The sequence below is a fragment of the Pteronotus mesoamericanus genome, unplaced genomic scaffold (assembly GCF_021234165.1).
Source record: "Pteronotus mesoamericanus isolate MK-2021 breed Mesoamerican mustached bat unplaced genomic scaffold, CSHL_Meso_final scaffold_705, whole genome shotgun sequence".
Lineage (NCBI taxonomy): Eukaryota > Metazoa > Chordata > Mammalia > Chiroptera > Mormoopidae > Pteronotus > Pteronotus mesoamericanus.
In genome coordinates, this window is record NW_026555326.1 from 1,470,019 (window position 1) to 1,491,719 (window position 21,701).

General features: G+C 36.7%; 1 protein-coding gene across 1 annotated transcript in view; it reads right to left on the reverse strand.

The window, feature by feature from the left end:
• The window catches only part of SYT14 (synaptotagmin 14), a 141,154-nt gene that overhangs the window by 46,247 nt on the left and 73,206 nt on the right, over window positions 1-21,701 (reverse strand). The window contains exons 3-4 of the mRNA XM_054563448.1: window positions 18,201-18,472; window positions 13,870-14,319 (exon numbers count right to left, since the gene is read on the reverse strand). Coding sequence (XP_054419423.1) covers window positions 13,870-14,319; window positions 18,201-18,472 — 722 coding nt within the window. The remainder of the gene's footprint in view (window positions 1-13,869; window positions 14,320-18,200; window positions 18,473-21,701) is intronic.

Consider the following 21,701-nt stretch of genomic DNA (forward strand, 5'->3'; position numbering starts at 1 on the left):
ATGACTCCCTGCAGTTCTATTTTGTTTATTAGTTTATTTTGTTCATAAGAGTCCTCTTATAAGTGAGATCATATGGTATTTCTCTTTCAGTGACTGGCTTATTTCACTTAGCATCATATTCTTCAGTTCTATCCATGCTGTCACAAAAAGTAGGAGTTCCTTCTTTCTTTCTGCTGTGTAGTATTCCACTGTGTAAATGTACCAGTTTTTTGATCTTGTCATCTACTGATGCACACGTAGTCTGTTTCCAGCACTTGGCTATTATAAATAGCACTGCTTTAAACACAAGGGTGCACAAGTTCTTTGGACTTGGTGATTCAGAATTTTAGGGTATGTTCCCAGCAGCGGAATCAATGTGTCAAAAGGCAGTTCCATTTTTAGTTTTTTGAGGAGATTCCATACTGTTTCCACAGTGGCTGCACCAGTCTGCATTCCCATCAACATTGTACTAGCTTTCCCTTTTCTCCCCATTCTTGCCAGCACTTATTGTTTTTTTTTATTAACGATGGCCATTTAGACAGGTGTGAGGTGATACCTCATTGTGGTTTTAATTTGCTCTGATGGCTAGTGATGTTGAGCATCTTTTCATATGTCTATGGGCCACCTGTATGTCCTCCTTGTAGAAGTGTCTATTCAGGTCCTTTGCCCATTTTTTAATTGGATTGTTTTCCTTCCGTGTTGAGTTGTATGAGTTCTTTATATATTTTGGAGAACAATGAAATATCAGAAAGAGAAACTAGGAAAAATAATCTTATTTACTACTGGGAAAATAAAGTACCTAGGAAAAAATTTAACCAAGGAAGTAAAAGACCTATGCTTGGAAAACTGAGAACACTGAAAAAAAAATTAAGGAAGATACAAATAAATGAAAGCATACACCGTGTTCATGGATTGGAAGAACTAACATCATTAAAATGTCCATACTACCCAAAACAATCTATAGACTCAGCACAATTCCTATTAAAACACCAATGGTATATTTCACAGATCTAGAACAAATATTTCAAAGATTTATATGGAAACATGAAAGACGCCAAATAGCCTCAGCAATCTTGAGAAAGAACAAAGTAGGAGGGATCACAGTACCTGATATCAAACTATACTACAAGGCCACTGTAATCAACAGTCTGGTACTGGCATAAGAACAGACACTTAGATCAATGGAACAGATTAGAGAACCCAGAAATAAGCCCAAGGTTCTATGGTCAATTAATATTTAACAAAGGGGGCATGAGCATAAAATGGGGTAAAAATCGCCTATTCAATAAATGGTGTTGAGAGAACTGGACTGGCACATGCAAAAAAAAATGAAACTAGACCACCAACTTATACCACAACCCACAATAAACTCAAAATGGATAAAAGATATAAATATGTCATGACACCATAGAAGTCCTAGAGGAAAACATAGGCAGTAAAATTTCAGATATCCCACATAGCAGTATTTTTGCTGACATATATCTCCCAGGACAAAGGAAATAAAGGAAAAAAATAAATAGGACTATATCAAATTTAAAAGCTTCTACATGGCTAAAGAAACCATCATCAAAATGAAAAGGGACTGAGTATATGGGAGAACATATCGGCCAATGATACAGTGGACAAGGGTTTGATCTTCAAAATAAAGAACTCATACGATTAAACCAGTATTTTGGACTCTGCACCTGACTGTTTATCTCCATTTTTAGTTGTTTTTCTGGAGTTTTGATCTGTTCTTTCATTTGAGCCATGTTTCTTTGTCTCCTCATTGGCAGCATCCCTGTCTCTGTTTGATGTATTAGGAAGAGCTGCTCTGACTCCATGTCTTGGTAGTGTGGCCTAATGCAGTAGGTGTCCTGTAGGGTCTAGTGGCACGAGGGTCTATCACCGAAGCTGGATACTTGAGGTGCACTCTTTGTGTGGCTGAATAAACCCTCCTCTTGTAGTTGAGCCTTGATTGCTCTGACAGGGCAATGGGAGGGATTTACCCAGGCCAGTCAGCTGCAAGGACTGGCCATGACCACCGACCACGAACATCAGCCTTCCCAGGAGGATTAGCTGTGCAGGGGCACGGTGGTGGTGTTCTGACATGTAACTGTCCACTGGATGCACAGGCCCTGGGGTTTCCCAGGTGGTACAGGCCAAGGTCAGCCTCCACCTGTGTTCTGCCCAGTAGCACCTTGCATGAGCTATAAAGCAATCTGAGATGGCTGCTACTTGTGCTTGGCTTGGACATTCTCAGGGGAAGCAAAGCTGCGAGTGTAGGCTGGCTGCTGCTAGTACTGGGCCTGGGGCCACTTAGCAAGAGGTACAGAGCCTGGAGACTTACTGAGGCTAGCTATTGATTGACAGAATTTAAGAAGTTGCGAAGCATGAGCCAAGACCAGCTATTCATATGGAAAAGTCACTATTAGCAGCTTGGGTGGGCCTTTAAGTTGGGTGGGAAGGAGTCTCAGGGGATCACCACTGCAGGGAAAACAGTGTTTAGGTTGATGGAGTCTCAGATATGAGACCCACCTGCCAGCTCTGTTGCTGTGAGGGGAGGGTTCAGAAGAAAGACGATGGCCTCTCCCCACCTTTCTGTCTGGGAGGAAGCCATCCTACAGCTGTTGCCTTGATGCCAGACACTTCAGTTCCTTCCTGCATACCACTTGTACCTTTCAAGATGCTACCCCAGTGCTGGAGGTCAGAGGGGTTTTTGTTTTTTTTTTAAGGGAACTGCTTAGGACTCCAGCAGTTTTTCCACCGACTCAATCCCCACTGGCTTTTGCAGCCAGAAGTTGTGGCGACTTCTCCTCCTGGCACTGATCCTGGGCTGGGGTGCCTGCTGTGTGTTGTGACTCCTTGCTCCTGAGATATTCCTCCCAAATTTTTATTCTCCACACACGTGGATGTGGAACCAGCTGATTTCATGTCTCTGCCCTTCCTACCAGTCTGGATGGACATGGTTTCTTTCATTCTGTAGTCAGACTCCCATTCAACTAGATTCCTGACAGTTCTGACTGACAGTTGTCCTATAGTTTAGTTGTGATTTTGATGTGAGCATGCAAGGACATAAGCCATGTTTACCTGTGCCACCACCTTGACCTTACGTACAGCTAATATTTCTAGTCTACGAAAATTTTCACATAGCTCATTACTTTTAATGATTACAACCTTGTGAAGTAAGTACGGTAAATCCTCCCTTAATGTTAGTAGGTCCTATGACTTGAAGCAAAACAATGTATAACAAAACCAATTTTATCATATGATAATTGACATAAACAAGAGTTAAATTCCTACAGTATCTCATCAACGATGTAACAAAATGACACTGAATGAAACGACAGATGTTATTCAAGGACCTGATAAACTTAAGTCAGGTGGCATTACTATCCCAATCATTGAAGTGTCTGCTATGGAGAATTAGCCTTTTCAGCAGAACAGACCTTTTCCTGATCAATACGTAAAAATGTATTTGGCTAGCACAGGAGCTCTTGGTAGTGAATGAGCACACATGGTACTCACAGGTCTATGTCATTTTCAGTAATAGAAATCTACCATCTGTCTGCTTAATATAAACAGCATCAGAAATTTATATACAGGGTTATCATATACGGTTATTTTATGACCACAAGTATTTTTTGCCCTGAATAAAGTAAAATGTAACTTTCAAGTAGATACTTATTTCTGTCTCATTACATGTCCCTACAGAATCTACAGACCGAATGTGATGATGGGACTGAAAAGCCACTAATAAAAGATTTCCTTTGGCCCTGGCTAGATAGCTCAGTTGGTTAGAACAGTGTCCCCATACGCCGAAGTTGCGAGTTTGATCCCTAGTCAGGGTACCTAAAGAATTAACCAGTGAATGCATAACTAAGTGGAACAATAAATCGATGTTTCTCTCTCTCTGTCTCTCTCCCTCCCTTCCTCTCTCCTCCTAAAATCAATCAATAATGATAATATATAAAAAAAAGTTTCTTTGTCCTAGGCTTGTTCTTGTTTATAAAGGCTATATCTTACCTATTTAGGATGTTCTGGTTCAGTCATCCTTAATCTCATAGATCACCATAAGAACATAAACACATCAAGTGTAAAACTGCTTCTTTTCTAAATTAAATTTCTAATTATCTAGAGAAAAAACTTGTTTTATTTTGTAATCGGTATTAGTTCTCTAAACTCTTGCTGCATGCCTAAATAAGCATTACTCTGGAAAAGTAGTACTAAACCCTGCCAATCTCAAAACAAATGTTGCAGAAGATATAACTACAATTCTTTTGGAAGAAATGTCCCACATATTATTAATTCAGATAAAAATAAACAATGTTATTACGACTGGTTGGTTTATAAAATATATTCTGATAAAATACTTTTCCGTATCTAGCATTTTTCAAAAATAGTACCACTTTAATAATTTTCCAAAGAAGAACCTACTATTTTAAATTCTCTCAAGATTTTAACTGTGAAAATCCTGGAATTAAGGATTTGGATTTTTTAAACACATTTGCCCACTGGATACTGCCCTGTTATTTAATATTAACATGATGGGGGAAATGACAAAAAAATTAAAATTGCTTCACTTTGTTATTTCTTTTATTTTTAAAGGGCAGACCTCAAGGTCAACCTCATTCAATGTTATTGTTCATTAATTATCACCTGTCCACTAAATAGTAAGTAAGATAATAAATAAGAAGCAAACTGGATACAACTATTCTATTATTGTGAAACAATCCAGAAGAAAGTGAACTGCTGATGGTACTGAAAGTGCTTCTTTAAAAATATATGTATGTAATTTCCCAGCTGTTGGTAATAATAATGAAGACAGCACGCGGTCAGGATGTTCACCAATTAGACCGTCCAAAGGAACAATTTTTTAAATAGTGGTCAATATTTAGACTTTGAATGTTATGTATCTCCCCATATTTCTGTAAAGAATACTATTTTATCCTCTCTTGCTCTATTTTAAAGCATTTTAATGTCCTTAATTACAGATGCTATTCATTGCACCCAAATTTACTTATCTTTAGTCTAAAATGATCAAATAGTACTCTTTCTCCATGAAGTTTTGGTTAATCTCATTTGAATTACAACCAACTGAAATCTGAATCTTGGAAAAGTTAATTGCATAAAATAAGATACAGCAGAAGAGGAAAATAATACCAGTACTTTAAGCTTATCTTTTAATTTGCTGATTTATTTTTGTAAAAAAGTACTATACACTAAACAAAATGTATAGAGTAGTATTTGGTAGTTTATAGATTAGCACTTGGATCGTTCAGCTAAAAGAATGCCATTAAGTCGGTTGCAGTTTTTTATTCTCTGCACTAAATATTAAAAGTTTTAGTCACAAACTTTTCAGTTTCCTCACTCAATTTCTTCCATTTTTTAAAATTTCTTGATACTTAACATTTAAAGTTGACTTCTTTTTGTTCTGCAAACTAAGAATCTAATCTACACACAAAAAGCTTCATTTTGCTCTAATTCAGCCTCTTTCATTGAAAGATTTATCTGATAACAATCCTTCTTGGAAGATTAGTTATTCCTCTCTACCAATAACATATGCTCCCTTAATTTCCCTTTGAGTAACTGTCTCTAAATAAGTCTGTAACTGGTTTTAAATAAGTGAGCCATGACTCATTACTGTTGTTGTCTAGGGAACTGAATTGCGCACATGCAGCTTCTCCATCATGCAGTCATTTTTATCTGTGATCATTAGTTTACCATGAAGTATTCATTTTACATTGTTTTATGATGAAATGTAATCTACATTTAGAAAAATGTAGATCTTTATTGATAATGGTAGTATGTGAATTATAGGGAATGTTAAAATAGGTGAAGCTAAGTTTTAAATGGTATTCGCTAATGTAGCTTAAAGTATGATTCATAGAGGGATACATATTTCAATTATAGGGAGAAGCAATAATCTACCTCTCAGAAATAAAAGTAATAGTACTAAAATCAAACTAAATTAATTCAACCTATTAACATAAAAATAGGCTATTTTTGAGATACAAGGATTTTAGAAATTAAAAGTTGAAATTACAAGTTATGAAAAGAAGATCAACACTGCAGTCAGTCTTGCGGAAGCTTGGTCACTCTTAGGACACTGTGGCATTACACACGCTTGAGCATGAAATAATAAAGCGTATCTGTCCCTAATTCATCAATTATTTAAAAATAAAATGATTCCTGATGTGTTCTTATTTACCTTGAGATGCATACTTATTTGATCCAGGTCAAAGAAGATTCCTAATAGGACTGTTTTTAAAGATACTGGTACCTATCAGGTAATTTTGTGTGTGTGTGTGTGTGTGTGTATAACTTAAAATTTTAAAATGATCAAGTTTATCCGAACATCTTGACAAATCAATTTAACAAGTGTTCACTGAATACCTGTGTTCTAGGTTCTATGAAAAATACCATATAAGTAAAACACATACATTCTGTTCTTAAAGAGCTTAAAATCTAAAAGAGAGACATAGAACAAGTCTGATAAAAAAGAAAGCAAAATTAATTACAAAAAAAGCCCACCAGAAGCAATAACTTAGAAATAGTATGTATCATACGCACTCATTCACACATTGATCCATTCAGTATTTATAAAGCGGTAATCAGGACTAAATATTTGGTACACAAAGAGAGATTAAGATCAGCTAAATTATACTAGAAATAATTGAACACATTTCTACAGAGGTGGGATTTAAATTAGGCTTTAAATAAAATCTGAGATTTTAAGAGTCAAATTATGATTGGAATTGACATTTGGACACTCACTCTCACCACTATTACCCAATACAGCACTGGAAGTCCTAGCCATAGCAATCAGACAGAAAAAGAAATAAAAGACATCCAAATTGAAAAGGATGAAGTAAACTGTCACTATTTGCAGGTGGCATGATACTATATATATAGAAGACCCTGAAGAATCCATCAAGAGTTAACAGAATTAACAAAAGAATTCAGTAAAGTAGCAGGAGAAAAAATTAATATAAAGAAATCCATCATATTCCCATACACTAACAATAAACATTCAGAAGAAACTAAGAAAACCAGATTTACAGTTGTATCAAAAAGAATAAAATTCCTAGTAATAATTTTAACTAAGGAGGTGACAAACCAATACTCTGAAAAGTGTAAGACGCTGAAGAAAGAAATTTAAGAGAACACAAATAAATGGCAGGATATGCTGCTCTTATGGATTGTTAAGGATTAACACCATTAAAATGACCACACTACCGAAAGCAATCAACAGGTTCAATGCAATCACTTTCAAAATACCAATGACATTTTGGAATTATGTAAATGAAGACAAATCCCTGATACTGGCCCTATCTTTAACATTCATTCTGTTATTCTCTGTACCTCTTCACTAACACAAACTTCCATTATGTTCCTCCTTTTCAGAACCTTTTCACGATGCCTTTGGCACTTCTGATCTATGATAAACTCCTCCACAACTTTAGTTTCTTCTCTAAACCTCCAATACCTTGTTTTAATTGAAACCCAATTCTTCCCTGAGGATACGCCATCCTCTGCAGACTTTTCATCCTGCTTAGTATTCCCTCATTCCCGAACAGTTTCAAGATCAGGGAGCAAAGTTCTCTGTTGCTTTTTCAAACACTGCTCCTTTAAAACTGTGGAAAAGAATAATTATTTTCCTTTAAGACTCACGTCATCCTGCCCACATAAACATTTTGTCCCCAAAATTTCATCTTCATTCCCTGAACATTTCTTCTTTATTCTTTGAGAACAATGACCCTTGATTCAGTCTTGTTTTATATTTCAATTTCTGCCATCTTTCGTGACTTCAATATCCATATGGATAATCCACCCAAGATGCTCGCCTTTCCGGACCAACTTATTCATCTCCAGTGATTTTATCTTTTACTTCACCTCTGATGCCCAATTCCACCACCACACTCTGGACCCTTGTCAGCTCATCTCATTAAAGTTAAAATATTCTCCTTTCTAACCATAGTCTCCTAACTTTCCCTACTTCTTCTTCAACTGTTCTTCCCACATGTGTTCCTTGACATCTTTGGGACTTTCAGTCCACCAACGTTCTTACTCCCCCGCCGCCTATCAGTCTCTTTCTAGCTTCACCTCTCTCTCTATTCCACTTAAACTTCATAGTCCACAATCGAAATAAATCCTTGAAAACATTTTTGCTTCTCTCTGTTCATCCCAGACACATCAGTTAATATCTTTCTTCAATTACCTCTGCTATAGCTTATACTCCATCTTTTTATTTTATCATTTGCTTAGCATTTAAGCATGCCCAAGTCTCTCCTAACCTGAAAAACATTGCCAGAAACCCTGCTTTCCAAACACTGTCCCCTCGTCCTGTTTTCATAGCCAAATTTAGTAGAAAAGTTGTCTACATGATTGCCAGTCTAGCAGGGAATCTGGGCCCTGCACCTCAGCAAAGTTGGTCCTTCTAAGGCTACCCATTGCCCCCATATCCTAAATGCAACACACAGTTTTCAGTACTGGTTCCATAGGTGGCATTTGACAAAGTTGATTACATCTTCCTTTATAACTTCATTCTTGGTTTTCTTTTCGACATTTTACTACCTCTCTCTTCCTACCCTACCCCTCCCTTTCTTCAATCTTTAAATCAAGTGTTCTGAGGATCTACTCTTCTCACTCTTGAGACAATCCCATCCATTCCCATGTCTACTTCCTGTAACTTCTCTGCATTTACATAGACATAAAATATGGAACCAGGTTTAATAAAATACAGATATCTAGGCACATATTAAGAACCCTCCCTCATTAGAACTTCACAAAACTTAAGTTTTCCACAAAGCCTTATCTTTCCTCTTATTCCTTTGCTTACCCTAAAAAAAAAAAAAATCTAGCTGGGAACTCATCTGTATATTCATTTTCACTAAACTGACCAGGGTCCAAATTCCCTGACCATTTCTGACTCCCATTTTGTCTTTAAACTGACAAATGGTTATCATAAATTATCCAAATAATACAGAAATGAACAAAGATAGAAATTAAAAATCATCTTAAACTTTATAACTTGTCATTAAATAAACATCTTGCAGATGTAATTCCATACATATGTACAAACAGTAGGAACAGAAATAACTTTATAAAAAATGGAATCAAACTGTAGCTTTTTATTTAAAAATCCATTTTACTTTATATAAAGTTAATAGAAGAAAATGAAATAAAATAGCATTTTACATAAATATTTCTTCCTCACAGAGATTATTTTTAAAATAAATGATGTTTCTCTAAGTTAAAGCTGAGGGAGCAACCATGAAGAAAAAGAATAAATAGGGAATATCTGCAGATTTGATTTATATGTTTATAGTTTTATAAAGGTATTTTGCTGGAAACTTCATGAATTTGTAAAGAACATCCCACCAAGGTGAAAAATAGATTTACAGAATGTTTTCTGAGTATTTGCTTCAACAAAGAAGTGATTTGCACATCTGATATTCAATTTCAATTCCTAGCTGTCTAGTGCAGAGGTCAGCAAACTTTTTCTGTAAAGAGCTAGACAGTAATATATTTTAGGCCCTGTGGGCTGTATTAGTTTTCTTTTTCTTTTGCTGTTTTGGAATTCAAAACCTTTCATTTTTAATTTTTTAAGTATACTTTACTGATGATGCTATTACAGTTGTCCCAATTTTTCCCCCTTTGCCACCCTCAGGTGGTACCCCCATTCCCTCCAGCAATCTTCCCCTTAGTTCATGTCCATGGGTTGTGCATTTAAGTTCTTGGCTTTTCCATTTCCTACACTATTCTTACCTTTCCCACCTATTTTGTTCCTAGCAATTATGCTTCTTAATCCCTGCACCACTTCCCTTTTCCTCCCCTTCCCCCTCCCAGTTGATAACCCTCTAAATGATCTCCGTATCTGTTACCCTGTCCCTGTTCTGGTTATTTGCTTGGTTTGCTTGTTTATTTAGATTCAGTTGTTGATAGTTGTGAATCTGTTACCTTTTTAATGTTCATGGTTTTGATCTTCTTTTTCTTAAGTAAGTCCCTTTTATGGTTCATGTAGTAATGGCTTGGTGATGATGAATTCCTTTAGCTTTACCTTGTTTGGGAAGCACTTTATCTGCCCTTCGATTCTAAATGATAGCTTTGTTGGATAGAGTAATCTAGGTTGTAGGTCCTTGCTTTTTTTTTTTTTAATTGTTGTTCAATTACAGTTGTCCCCATTCCCTCCCCTGCCCTACCCACACCCCACGTTCCACTTTCAATCTTCCCCCCAGTTGTCTTTGTCCATGGGTCCTTTATACATGTTCTTTGAGTTGATCCTTTCCCTTCTTTCCCCACCCTTCTCCCCTCTGGTCACTGTCAGTTTGTTCCTTATTTCCATCACTTTGAATACTTCTTGCCAGTCCCTTCTTGCCTGCAAAGTACCTTTTGAGAAAGTTGCTGATAGTCTTATGGGAACTCCTTTGTAGGTAACTCTGTTTTTCTCTTGCTGCTTTTAAGATTCTCCCTTTATCTTAAACCTTTGGCCGTTTAATTATGATGTGTCTTGGTGTGCTTCTCTTTGGGTCCACTTGTTTGGGACTCTCTTTGCTTCCTAGACTTATATGTCTATTTCCTTTACCAAATTAGGGAAGTTTTCTTTCATTATTTTTTCAAGTAAGTTTTCAATTTCTTACTCCTCCTCTTCTCCTTCTGGCATCCCTATGATTCCAATATTGGTACATTTGGAGATGTCCCAGAGGTTCCTAAATCTGTCCTCACTTTTTTTGAATTCTTGTTCCTTCTTTTTGTTCTAGTTGAATGTTTCTCTCTTCCTTATGTTTCAAATCGTTGATCTGAATCCTGGCTTCCTTCCCTTCTCTGTTGGTTTCCTGTGGATTATTCTTTCTTTCACTTACGTTACCTTCATTTCTTCCTTTATTTTTTTGTCATATTCAAGAAGTTCTCTGACATCCTGATAACAAGTGTTTTGAACTCTGCATCTAATAGGTTGCCTATCTCTGTTTCCCTTAGTTCTTTTTCTGGGGGTTTGTTCTGTTCTTTCATTTTTCTTTGTCTCCTCAATTTAGCAGCCACCCTATGTTCGTTTCTGTATATTAGGTAGAGCTGCTTCTACTCCCCGTCTTCATAGCATGGCCCATAGCAGAAAAGGCACCGGTAAATCATGTGGGGCAGAGCCTTAGGTAACTGCCAGGGTGGAGCAACCACTCGATCACTTTGTGGCTGTGTGGGGAGGGTTTGCAGAGGGGACAATGCTGCCACCTGGCTTCTAGCAGTTTTCCTGGCACTCACCCTGTTTCCAGTAACTTCCCTCCCTACCTATGTGTGACTGGTGCCCTTCCAGCTGCTGCTACGATGCTGAATCCTGGAGTGGGTGGGTTTGCATACGTTTTAAGTCTATGCCAGCCCTTTAGCTGGTGAAAATCTGGCAGTTTCTTCCACGACTCCAAGCCCCACTCATTTTTACAGCCAGAGGTAGAGGGGATCTATCTTCCTAGTACTGGAACCCTGAGCTGTGTGGCCTGTCCTGGGGCTGGGATAGCTCATTCCCGCGGTATCCCTCCCATTCATTCCACGCCACAGCTACTGTCTTTCCACTCCACACCGCCTCTCTGCCCATCTCTGCGGCTCTTGCCCCTCTTGCCCATCTGGATGAATGTCTTCTTTAAATTCTTGGTTGTCAAACTTCCACACAGCTTGATTTTCTGACAGTTCTGAGTGTTATTAATTTTGAGATCTGGTTGTAATTCTTTCTACGGTTGTGTAAGGAGGCAAGCACAGCTACCTATGTTTCCATCTTCACCAGAAGTCTGTGTTAGTATTGTACTGATGTGTAATAATTTACTTCAAACCTCATAGGTTTAAAAATACCCATTTATTATTTCACTGTTTCTGTAGGTCAAAAGTCTGGGTGTGTTCAATTGGGTTTTCTGCTAAGGGTCTTACAAGGCCATGATCAAGGTGTTGGCTCAGCTGGGCTCTTATCTAGAGCCTGTGGGGGAAGAATCTTCTTCCAAGTTCACTCAGGTGCTGGCCAAATTCAGTTCCTTACAGTCATAGAACTGAGGTCCCTCCAGTCTTGCTGGCAGCTGGCCAGAGCTCTTAGAGGCCTCCCCTCAGCTCCTAGAGGCTGCTCTTTGGTCCTTCTACCATGACTCAGTCCACCATAGCAACAGAGAACTTTGTGTTGAATCCCACTCATGCTTTACATCACTTTTTTCTGCTACCAATCAAGAGAAATTCTTTGCTTTTAAAGGGTTCACATCACTGGGTTAGGCTCACCCAGATAATATATTATCTTAATGTCAACTGACTAATCACCTTAATTACATCTTCAAAATCTCTTTGCCATGTAACATAACATAACCACAGGAGTAATACTAGGGGATGAAGGTCATGGGGACCATTTTAGAATTCTGCCTGCCACAGTATGCCCTCTGGACCCCTTGGTTCACATACATCCAACATGTAAAATGTATTCACCCTAGTCTAATACTCCTAAAAGTCTCATCCTACTATATTATCAGTTCAAAGTAAAAAGACCAGACACATGAATTTAAATCTCATCATCTCAAAGTCCAAAATCTTATCCAAATCATCTGCTCTTATCTAAATCCTGGCTCTTGATGTAACAACTCTTGGGCAAAATGCTCCCTAGTTAGGGACCTATGTAACTAAAGAGACAAGTAATCAACCACAAACACTTCAACATTTAAAAATTTAAAAAACCAAAAAGTGATAGTAAATATAGTATAGCCCTATGGGTTTGTAGGATATTTAGTCTTTAGTAGGAAAACTGGTAACTTGTTACAATTTTAAATTTCAAAATTGGCAGTTACAGGAAATGCCTTTAAAAAAATGAAATCAATTTATCAGAGGAGAGAAAAAAAGTGAAGGTCAATTGAATACTCTTCCATTCTTAATATGATTTTTAAACTTTCTCATTATTCAGTCTGAGTGATCAGTAGCTAAAATGGTATGGGCTTCTATTGTGAATGACAGTCCAATATGATCTAATGCTGAATGGTATAAATTCAATGAGACTCTAATCTCGGACTTATGTTTACACACTTAAAAGTTTAAAAACAACCTTAAAATATCACACCATTATTTTAAAATATTAATCTATTCTGAAATCTGTATATTTATAATATAAAAATGTTTTTTGTCAGTATAATAGATGAGTAAATATAATTCATAATTTACATTTACAGCATACCACAGATTTTCTCATAATCTAAGTAACTATGTGGCATAATGCATCTCCCTGGTTGAAATAAACAGTGCAGCTCTCTGGTGATCTGCAATGCCTTGTGGGAATTTAGTTAAAAATACAGGGAGAGAGAGAGATAAAGAGAGACACACAAACACACATAGTTTTATATGATCAGAACCTAGAGAAAAAAGAGGAAAGGCAGAACAGCTCATAGAACTAAATTTAAGTATTCTCCCAGAAATACTACAAAACCTTCATTTAAAAGGGTGGAAAACATAACAAGGCCATTGTTTTTCAACCTTTAAAAACTATTTCATAGCAGTCATGACCGAGGCAGCAATACATCTTCTACACGGGCAAATAGTATCAAAGGAGCTAGTTAGCTCTTAATATCACTTAGTTTTAGCCTGGAAAGAAAACAATATATTCTATAAGGAGTTCAGATGATGTCATAATCAACCATCTAATAAATGTTTAACAACGGAACAAGTGTTTAAGATACTGAGCTAGACTCTTGAGAAGGTTAAAATACATAAATCATATATAATCTTCAAAGGCAACTTTTATAGGTGAGAAAAATTTACACCTACCTATTCAGAGCTTAGAAATTTTGTAAAGGCATGATTACTATGTACAAAATAGAATAAAAAGGTTGCTGGGTTTGTTATATTAAAATTGTGCATACCATGAACTTAAACTGTATGTGGTCTATTTGATCAGATACTCACAGAATGATTGTAAGACGGTTCCAATATCACAGGTAATGACATTTTCCCTTGAAGATTCAATTTTGTTAAATAAAAAATCTTTTCCCCCACAATCTTTTCTTTTTTCATGCGGTGTACACCATACAGTCTAAATCGAACTGCATAATTTCCAATCATCTCCGATTCAACATGGTTAAATTTGAATGTTTCTGTGAAGACAGGGCATGGTCCTCTCTGGATGCTGGTTTTTGCTCTCTGTTTCTTTATAGGTAGAAGAACAAGGTGTACTTGCCATGAGTTGCCACCTGTCCTGTTATATGTTGGGATATCTGTGACAGCTGTCACTGTTACCAGAAGCTTCTGTTCTTGTGAGTCATAGTCAAAAGTCACATCCAGTGTGCCATATTTAGCTTCTGGCTCAGGATCAAAAGGTTTAGGAAGCTGCGAAGATGATCCTTGAGCTGACATATCCTAAGAAAAGCAAATTGAAACATTTTCAGTTTTAACTCTATTATTTAATCTGGCATGTAAATAAAAACCTGGTATTTCTTTAGGAGGATGATGGGAGAACTGTTTTGATTTGATAACACAAAGAAACAGTAATTAACAGTCTACTGCAATCAGAAGCTACTCTACAGGGCCACAGTAGTTGTAAGTAATGAGCTAAACTCAAAAACGTATAGAAAGACAGAATTTAACATTCACAATTTTGAGAAAGTTGGGACATGTTTTTATAATGAGAATTGAAAATATGTACTTCAAGGTGTAGGAAACGACTAACTTTTACTTTCAATATAAACAATGCAACTGACAGCTCAACATTAGCCTGGACAACAAAAGAACATAAATAAAACTATTATGCTATTGAAAAACTGGTCCTTTTTTCAGAGTTTGTTGTAAAACACTCCTTCTATAACATAACATAAACACATTTAGGCTTGAAAATCAATGGAAATGTGAAATATGAAAGTATAAATACAAAGGCCTCAAAATATTTGCAGCCAAATATTTTCTGTAACATATACTACTTAATTTTTAATCTGAATTTAAAACTACGTATTATTTCTGATACTGATTACTACTGAAAATGGCAGAATGATACACATTACAAAAGTTCAAGAAAGATGCAATCTGTTCATTTTAATTATGCTATGAAAAGAAACTGTACCCATTTTACCTGGAATTGTCTCAAATTCCTGCCAGTGTAACTATCTGGAATGTAACCAGAGTTTCAGCTAGTTATTGACAGCGCTGAACCCAGGTCGCTGACCTTTCAACTATACCACCGGCCCTTTCAAGTATTTTAATAAATATTAAATGTTTTTCATTTTAAAATGTGAACCATTGTTATAATTTTCTAAATTTTTCTTAACTTTTATTTAATGTCTTACTTACTAGTAAGTAGTCACTACTACTGACCACCAATCTCCTCTTTTTTGCACTTCTCAAAAGAACAACCTGAGTTTTAGCCAGAGACACAGTGTCTAGCAGAAGACTGTAATTCTCAATTTTCCTAATAGCTGGATGAACATGAGACTCAGCTTTGGCCAATAGGAGGCAAACAGAGGTAATGTATAGAATGTACACATCAGGTTTATAGGAGAAATTACTTGCCCTTCTCTTTCTCTTTCCCACACTTTCCACAGAAGAGCGGATACTGAGACAGGATGTGTGAGTCGGTGTAGACTGTGTAACACGTGGTCTAGAACAACACCGTAGGGATGAAAGAGTGACAAAAAGAAGGAACTGGGCCCCTGAATGATGTTGTAGAGCAGAGCCACCTACTCACCCTGAACACTCGTTAATGAAAGACCAGGTCATCTTCTGTGGGTTTTACCCATTGTATTTGACTCCAGTTCTAAGAGCTTAATACTTACCCTATTACACTACTGTGTGCCAAGCCCTAGCTTAGGTGGGAGGGATGCAGTAGAGAATCAAAAAGATCCAAGTTTTTGATCTTATAAATATTACACATTTATTTACCACGACTCACTTGGTTATACAGAAAAAAGAGGACAAACGAAGAACACTTGGCAGAGGAAACAGTCTCATAGAAGAATGGGTTTCTAATACCATAGAATTCAATCAGAGTAAATGCATTTTTACTCTGTGAAAAAATTTATAGTTTAGAGCAAAATGTTTTAAAGCATGCCACTTCATAATGATAATTAAAGATGATTAATTATATGGCTTTGATATTTCAATTAAATATTTTCTAAAATAGTGTCATGACAGCTAAGATTTTCAAGGCAATAAAATAAAAGCTTTTATAAGGTTCTAGATAGCTCGCTTTGAGTTGTGTTTCTCCTGGTGCCTTCCTAATTTTTCCCTTGGCATTCTGACAATTCTCACAAAACCACGGGTTAAGAGAATGGGACCTTTACACATTAATATTTGCATTCTGCCAATTGGCAATTAGAAAATAGTTCTTCCTTTCAAGGTGTCCTAAAGTTTTGAACTTTGCCTAGCCAGAGGTCATCAACAGAGTTTATGAACGCCACGCCAAGGAGTTCTTCTCAACCCTCACTCCCTTCCCCGTTCAGTGGTGTAATGTGGAGAGGCACTAAGAGGTAGCCAAATCCTGAATTAAAGCAACAGGAAAGCAAAAATTTTGTATTGGACTAATGTCCAATAGAGGGATAGTGGGAAGTAAAATAAACTTAAAAGCACAAGAGTGAATTTTGTACTAACAGGCTATTAGGATCTGAATATTTATGCAATGTGCATTTATTTGCTCTATTGCTTGAATATAGTCTATTCTGCTGTAGAAGACACAAAACTAGGCAGGACAGGGGAGATTTGTAAGAAGTGTTAACACAGATAGCAAGTTAACAGCTTCTGAAATACGGGCAAAACTCACAGGCTGTCTTAACTATAGATAATGAATAACGAAATTAACTCTACAGAGATAGACAGAATTTTGACAATGTGTTAAGTATAAATGTTAACTAAATTAATAACTTGTAAGATATGTCAAACATAGATAACAATAAGCAGAAAACAGATCATGAATAACAGATGAGTATTACCTATGAAAAGGCATGGAAAGCCCAAGGCCATGACCACGTCACCTCTGGGCTGACAGCTCTGTCACCCATGTGTTCCATGAAAGAAATGCAGATAGAACCTATGCCTACTTAGCAGGTTAACTGGCAAGGTTCACCGCTGACCAGGAGTACTTGCCTCTGTACTGCTCCCCTAAAATAAGTTATGTGTTTCTGGTCCTGGGAACCCTGCTGCTATCTCAACGCTTGTCCTTGTTTCCACATGTAACTGGGGGAGGCTGACGGAGCAGAAAGGGCGAGACAGGACATATGGGCGTTACAGGAAGCAGGACTCACGCAGTGTGGTCTGGCCACCTGTACCACAGGTAGCCTATCCTAAGTGTGTAACTGACCTCCCCTTCATCCTCGTACTTCTTGTTTTGTATTTGAAATTTTGGTAGGAGATGAAAATTCACCCAGTAAGAATGATGACACGCTACAGCTTTGCAAAATGTTGTCTAGGACAGAAGTTGTAAAAATCTGCAATCTAAAGAAAGTAATATTTAAAAGTAAATATTACCTTATAAAACCTCTAGACTACCTTGATAATTTTTATCTTTATAGAAATATTTTTAAAAAATCCTTTTTTAACACAGGAAGACTTCAAATGTGTACTGCCCCTATTTTTGGTGTCATTTTCACATTTTTGCTCCAAAAGAGGAAATAGCTTGGGGGGTGGGAGAAGCAGGCAAAGGGGAGGAAATGGGGCATCTGTAGCGGTGCCAATAACAACAACAAAGTAAATAACTTAGTACACAACCACTCAGCCACTCTGAATGCATTATGCCATGAATTCCAATGTTATTAGTAAAGCTGAGTATGACTTCTCTCTTCCCTGTTCTATGATGGGAAAATGTGAAAATGTTATTTTGTAAAATATTAATGGGTAGCTTACCAAGAGTAAAAAATACCCAAAATAAAATATTTTTAAAAAGACACAAACACAAATAGAAAATTCAATGTAGAAAAAAACAGGTAAATAATTCCAGAATGCTTTGTTTAAAATGTTAAAAGTTAAAAAAAAAAATCTATCTTGAGGTTGAAACTTGGGCGAAGATAAATTTTCAACAGGCTGTGTTTTCCTCTCCCTTTTAGCTACCCACTGTCTTTTGGGGGCAGAGGGAGCTGCAGACGGGTTGGAACACCCTGGCAAATCAGCTGGATAAAGATTAAATCTAGGATAGAAACTGGCACAATTATGCCACAAAGGACAAGACAGCGATAAAACCTTCTTACCACGAGGAGAAGTGCAGGATTATTATTCTCCCAATAACAATCATTTAAAAAGTTCTGTGTGCTTTTACTTACTTCGGGGCTCAGGACTGCGGTGCTGTCACTTGGAACATCTTCTTCACATCCTTTGTTATGAAAAGTTTCTATTCCATGACCTGTGCTTCCTTCACTCGGGCACTTGCTATATGAGCATCTTGGACTGTTGCTGCAGTGGGAAAATTCACATTTACTGTCCCCAATTTCTGAGGGTGTACATGAGAGATGGGGAGAACCACTGTCATCCTGATATGGCGGTGGCTGCAATTCATCCAGTGGGGGTGTTCTTCTCATTCTCTGAATGCAGTTTCCTGATAATGATCAAGAATCTGGTCACTGTTTTCAAGTAGCCTCAACATGCAGTACAGTCCACAATAACTGTCAATAACTTTTAAAAAACTGATTAAAAATTCTGTGGCAATATAACTGATAGATTTTATTCTTCTTTAGTTCAGATGAAGAAATAAACTAAGCTTATTTCCCACTCTTCTCCTCCTGCACAGTAATGTCAGGAAAAATAAAATATACTCTCATATATTAATGCTAAGAGATATCCTTTTATATGGCATAAAAAATGGGAGAGTGATGAGTATTAGTGAAATAGCTTATTCATTCAGTTCTTTCTTTCAGAACAGTCCTGAAGCATACACACACTTTATCTACTCCCTTAGGATCTGTGGCCTCTTTAGCCACAGCAGGTAAAAATATTGTAGGTAAACACACACATAAAAACTTCATTTATTTTCTTCAATTACTGAGATGAACTTAAATTACCACTCAGTTTAACAGGGTCAGAAACTACTTCCCACATTTATCCTAGATCCAGAATGCTCGCGTGAAGAGCCCTGTGGATCGAGGCCTAATCCCCACGGATCGGCAAAGGCTGAAGGCTGCGTTCCGTCCCGTTCCCAGTGCATTATCATTATCAGGAGGCCCCGCTGGCCCCGCTCCAGTCTGGTCTGCACTCGTCTACAGTGCGGCTCCACCTTGTCTGCAGCAGGCATCTCCACCTCCAGCAGTTAATTTGAAAACACATTTTCTTTCACTCTTACATTATCCTGTAAATTTTTACATCCATGATTTATCTTAATGACTGAGAACAAACACGTCTGTGAAGAGGACAGAGGTGGCGGCAGGAGGGGGATGTAAGGAAACAGAGCTCAGCTTACAACCTAAGAACAGCTAAGTCCATGCAGATAAACCCTGAATGCAGTATCATACTAAATTTAAATGCTGCTCTGTTTTTCTTTAATGGACTACGAATCTCCTTTCTCAAAAGGGACCCTGGAAAAAAGACAGTTTGTATTACGATTCTTATAGAGGAGTTCAGTTCAGATGTTCCAATAGGTCATCTGTTCTTCTCAGATAGAAAAACTTTACATAAGAACTCTTAAAACTCATTTTTAAATTATTACAATTCCTGGTTCAAATGAAAAATATTAGTTTGTATGGACTTAGCACAAATTTACATATTTGCTCAGAAGCCCCAATTTTGGAAAAAACAAACTAAATGTCTTACCTAGTGAGAATAACACACTAACTTTAGTTTATTAAACATGAAGAGTTTAATAAAAAATAGAAAAGTTACCCAATTAATACAGCTGAAGCTAAATTTGAGAAGATAGGATAGGTTAAACAGATACACTGAGAATAGTTGACAATAAAACACAATGTCCCAGATTTCAAGATGGGGCTCCAGAAAAGCTTCTGCTTTCCTGACAAAAGCAAGCGGACTCAGCTGGCACGTCCTCTCGCCAAATGGCCCCTCCCCTTCCTCCCGCCCGGAGGTGCAGCAGCCCTCCAGGAGCCGCAAAGGAACAGGCGTGAGAAGGAAAGCTAAGGCTGCAGCAGCAGCAAAGTCGTGTGAGTACCTGAAACAATGCTAAGGACCTATACTCAAATTTCTTGATGCTTGAGACAAGTAAGTCCCTATTTGTTTTTTAAAATGACAGAGTAACAAAAAATCCAAGTTGATTTTATGTTGTTTCCAAATATATTCTCTACCAGTAGTTTTGATATCATTAAAATTTACTGTAACATAAAGTCAATTAAAATTTCCTTAATGCAGTGGTTCTAGAAGTCAGCATATGACCTTTTCATTTACTGTTTTTTGTCTGTTTTTTTCTGAAGACAGGTTATCTTTCCCAGAAGTCTCTCAGCATATTACCAACAGGTATCACTGGATAAAACTGGGTCACATGTCTTTTTCTAAACCCACCTCTAACAGGGAGAATGGGATTGTCATAATTGGCTTAGATTAATCAGAAGCCATTAAATTAAAGCTGTGATGGGGTCAGTTTCACTGTTCATACCTATTTGGGAAAAAAGTAGATGCCACAGACCGTGAAAAAAATGAGAGAAGACTCAAAAAATAAAATTAGAAATGAAAGAAATTACAACTGATACCATAAATACCAAGAATCATAAAAGACTACTATGAATAATTAAATGCTAACAAATTGGAACTAGAAGAAATGGGTAAATTTCTAGAAACATACAATCTACCAAGACTAAATCAGGAAAAAATAGAAAATCTAAACAGTTACTAGTAAGGAGATTGAATCAGTAATAAAAAAAAAAACAAAACCTACCAACAAACAAAAGTCCAGGACCAGATGGCTTCACTGGTAAATTCTGCCAAATGCTTAAAGAATATTTAGTAACAATTCTCAAACTATCATAAAAGACAGAGAGAAGGGAATACTTAAAAACTCATTTTACTAGGCCAGCATTACCATGATACCATAGCATATAAGAACATTACAAGAAAAAAGAATTGCAGGCCAATATCTCTGTAAAAACATTCAACAAAATATAAGCAAACTGAATTCAACAATATTAAAAAACACTGGATACAGAAGAAACATACATCAACATTATAAAGGCCACATATGACAGACCCATAGCCGATACACCACACTCAATGTCAAAAAGCTGAAAGCTCTTCCTCAAAAGAACAGGAACACATGGAGTCCAACTCTCATCACTTTGTTCATCAAAGTACTGGGAGTCCTAGGCAGAACGATTAGTCAAGAGAGAAAAAAAAAGGCACCCAAATAGGAAAGGGAGAAATAAAACTGTCTCTATTTGTAGATAATATAATATTATATATAAAAAACCCTAAAGACTCCACACACACCCACCCACACACACAAATTATTAGAACTAATCAGTGAATTCAGCAAAAATACATAATACAAAAAAAAGTATAAAAATCACTTAAATTTTTATACATTATCAGAAAATTATTTTTAAAAATCTCATTTACGATTGCAACAAAAAATAAATAAAATATCTAGAAAGAAATTTAATGAAGTGGGGGGTCAAAGACCTATATGCCAAAAAATAAAAGACAATGATAAAAGAAACTATAAATAATATTAATAAATGGAAAGCTATTCCATGCTCATGGACTGGAACAATTAATAGTTTTAAAATATTCACACTACCCAAACCGATTTACAGATTCAATGCAATCACTATCAAAATTCCAAAGGTTTTTTTCACAGAAATAGAAAAAAAACACCTAAAATTTGTATG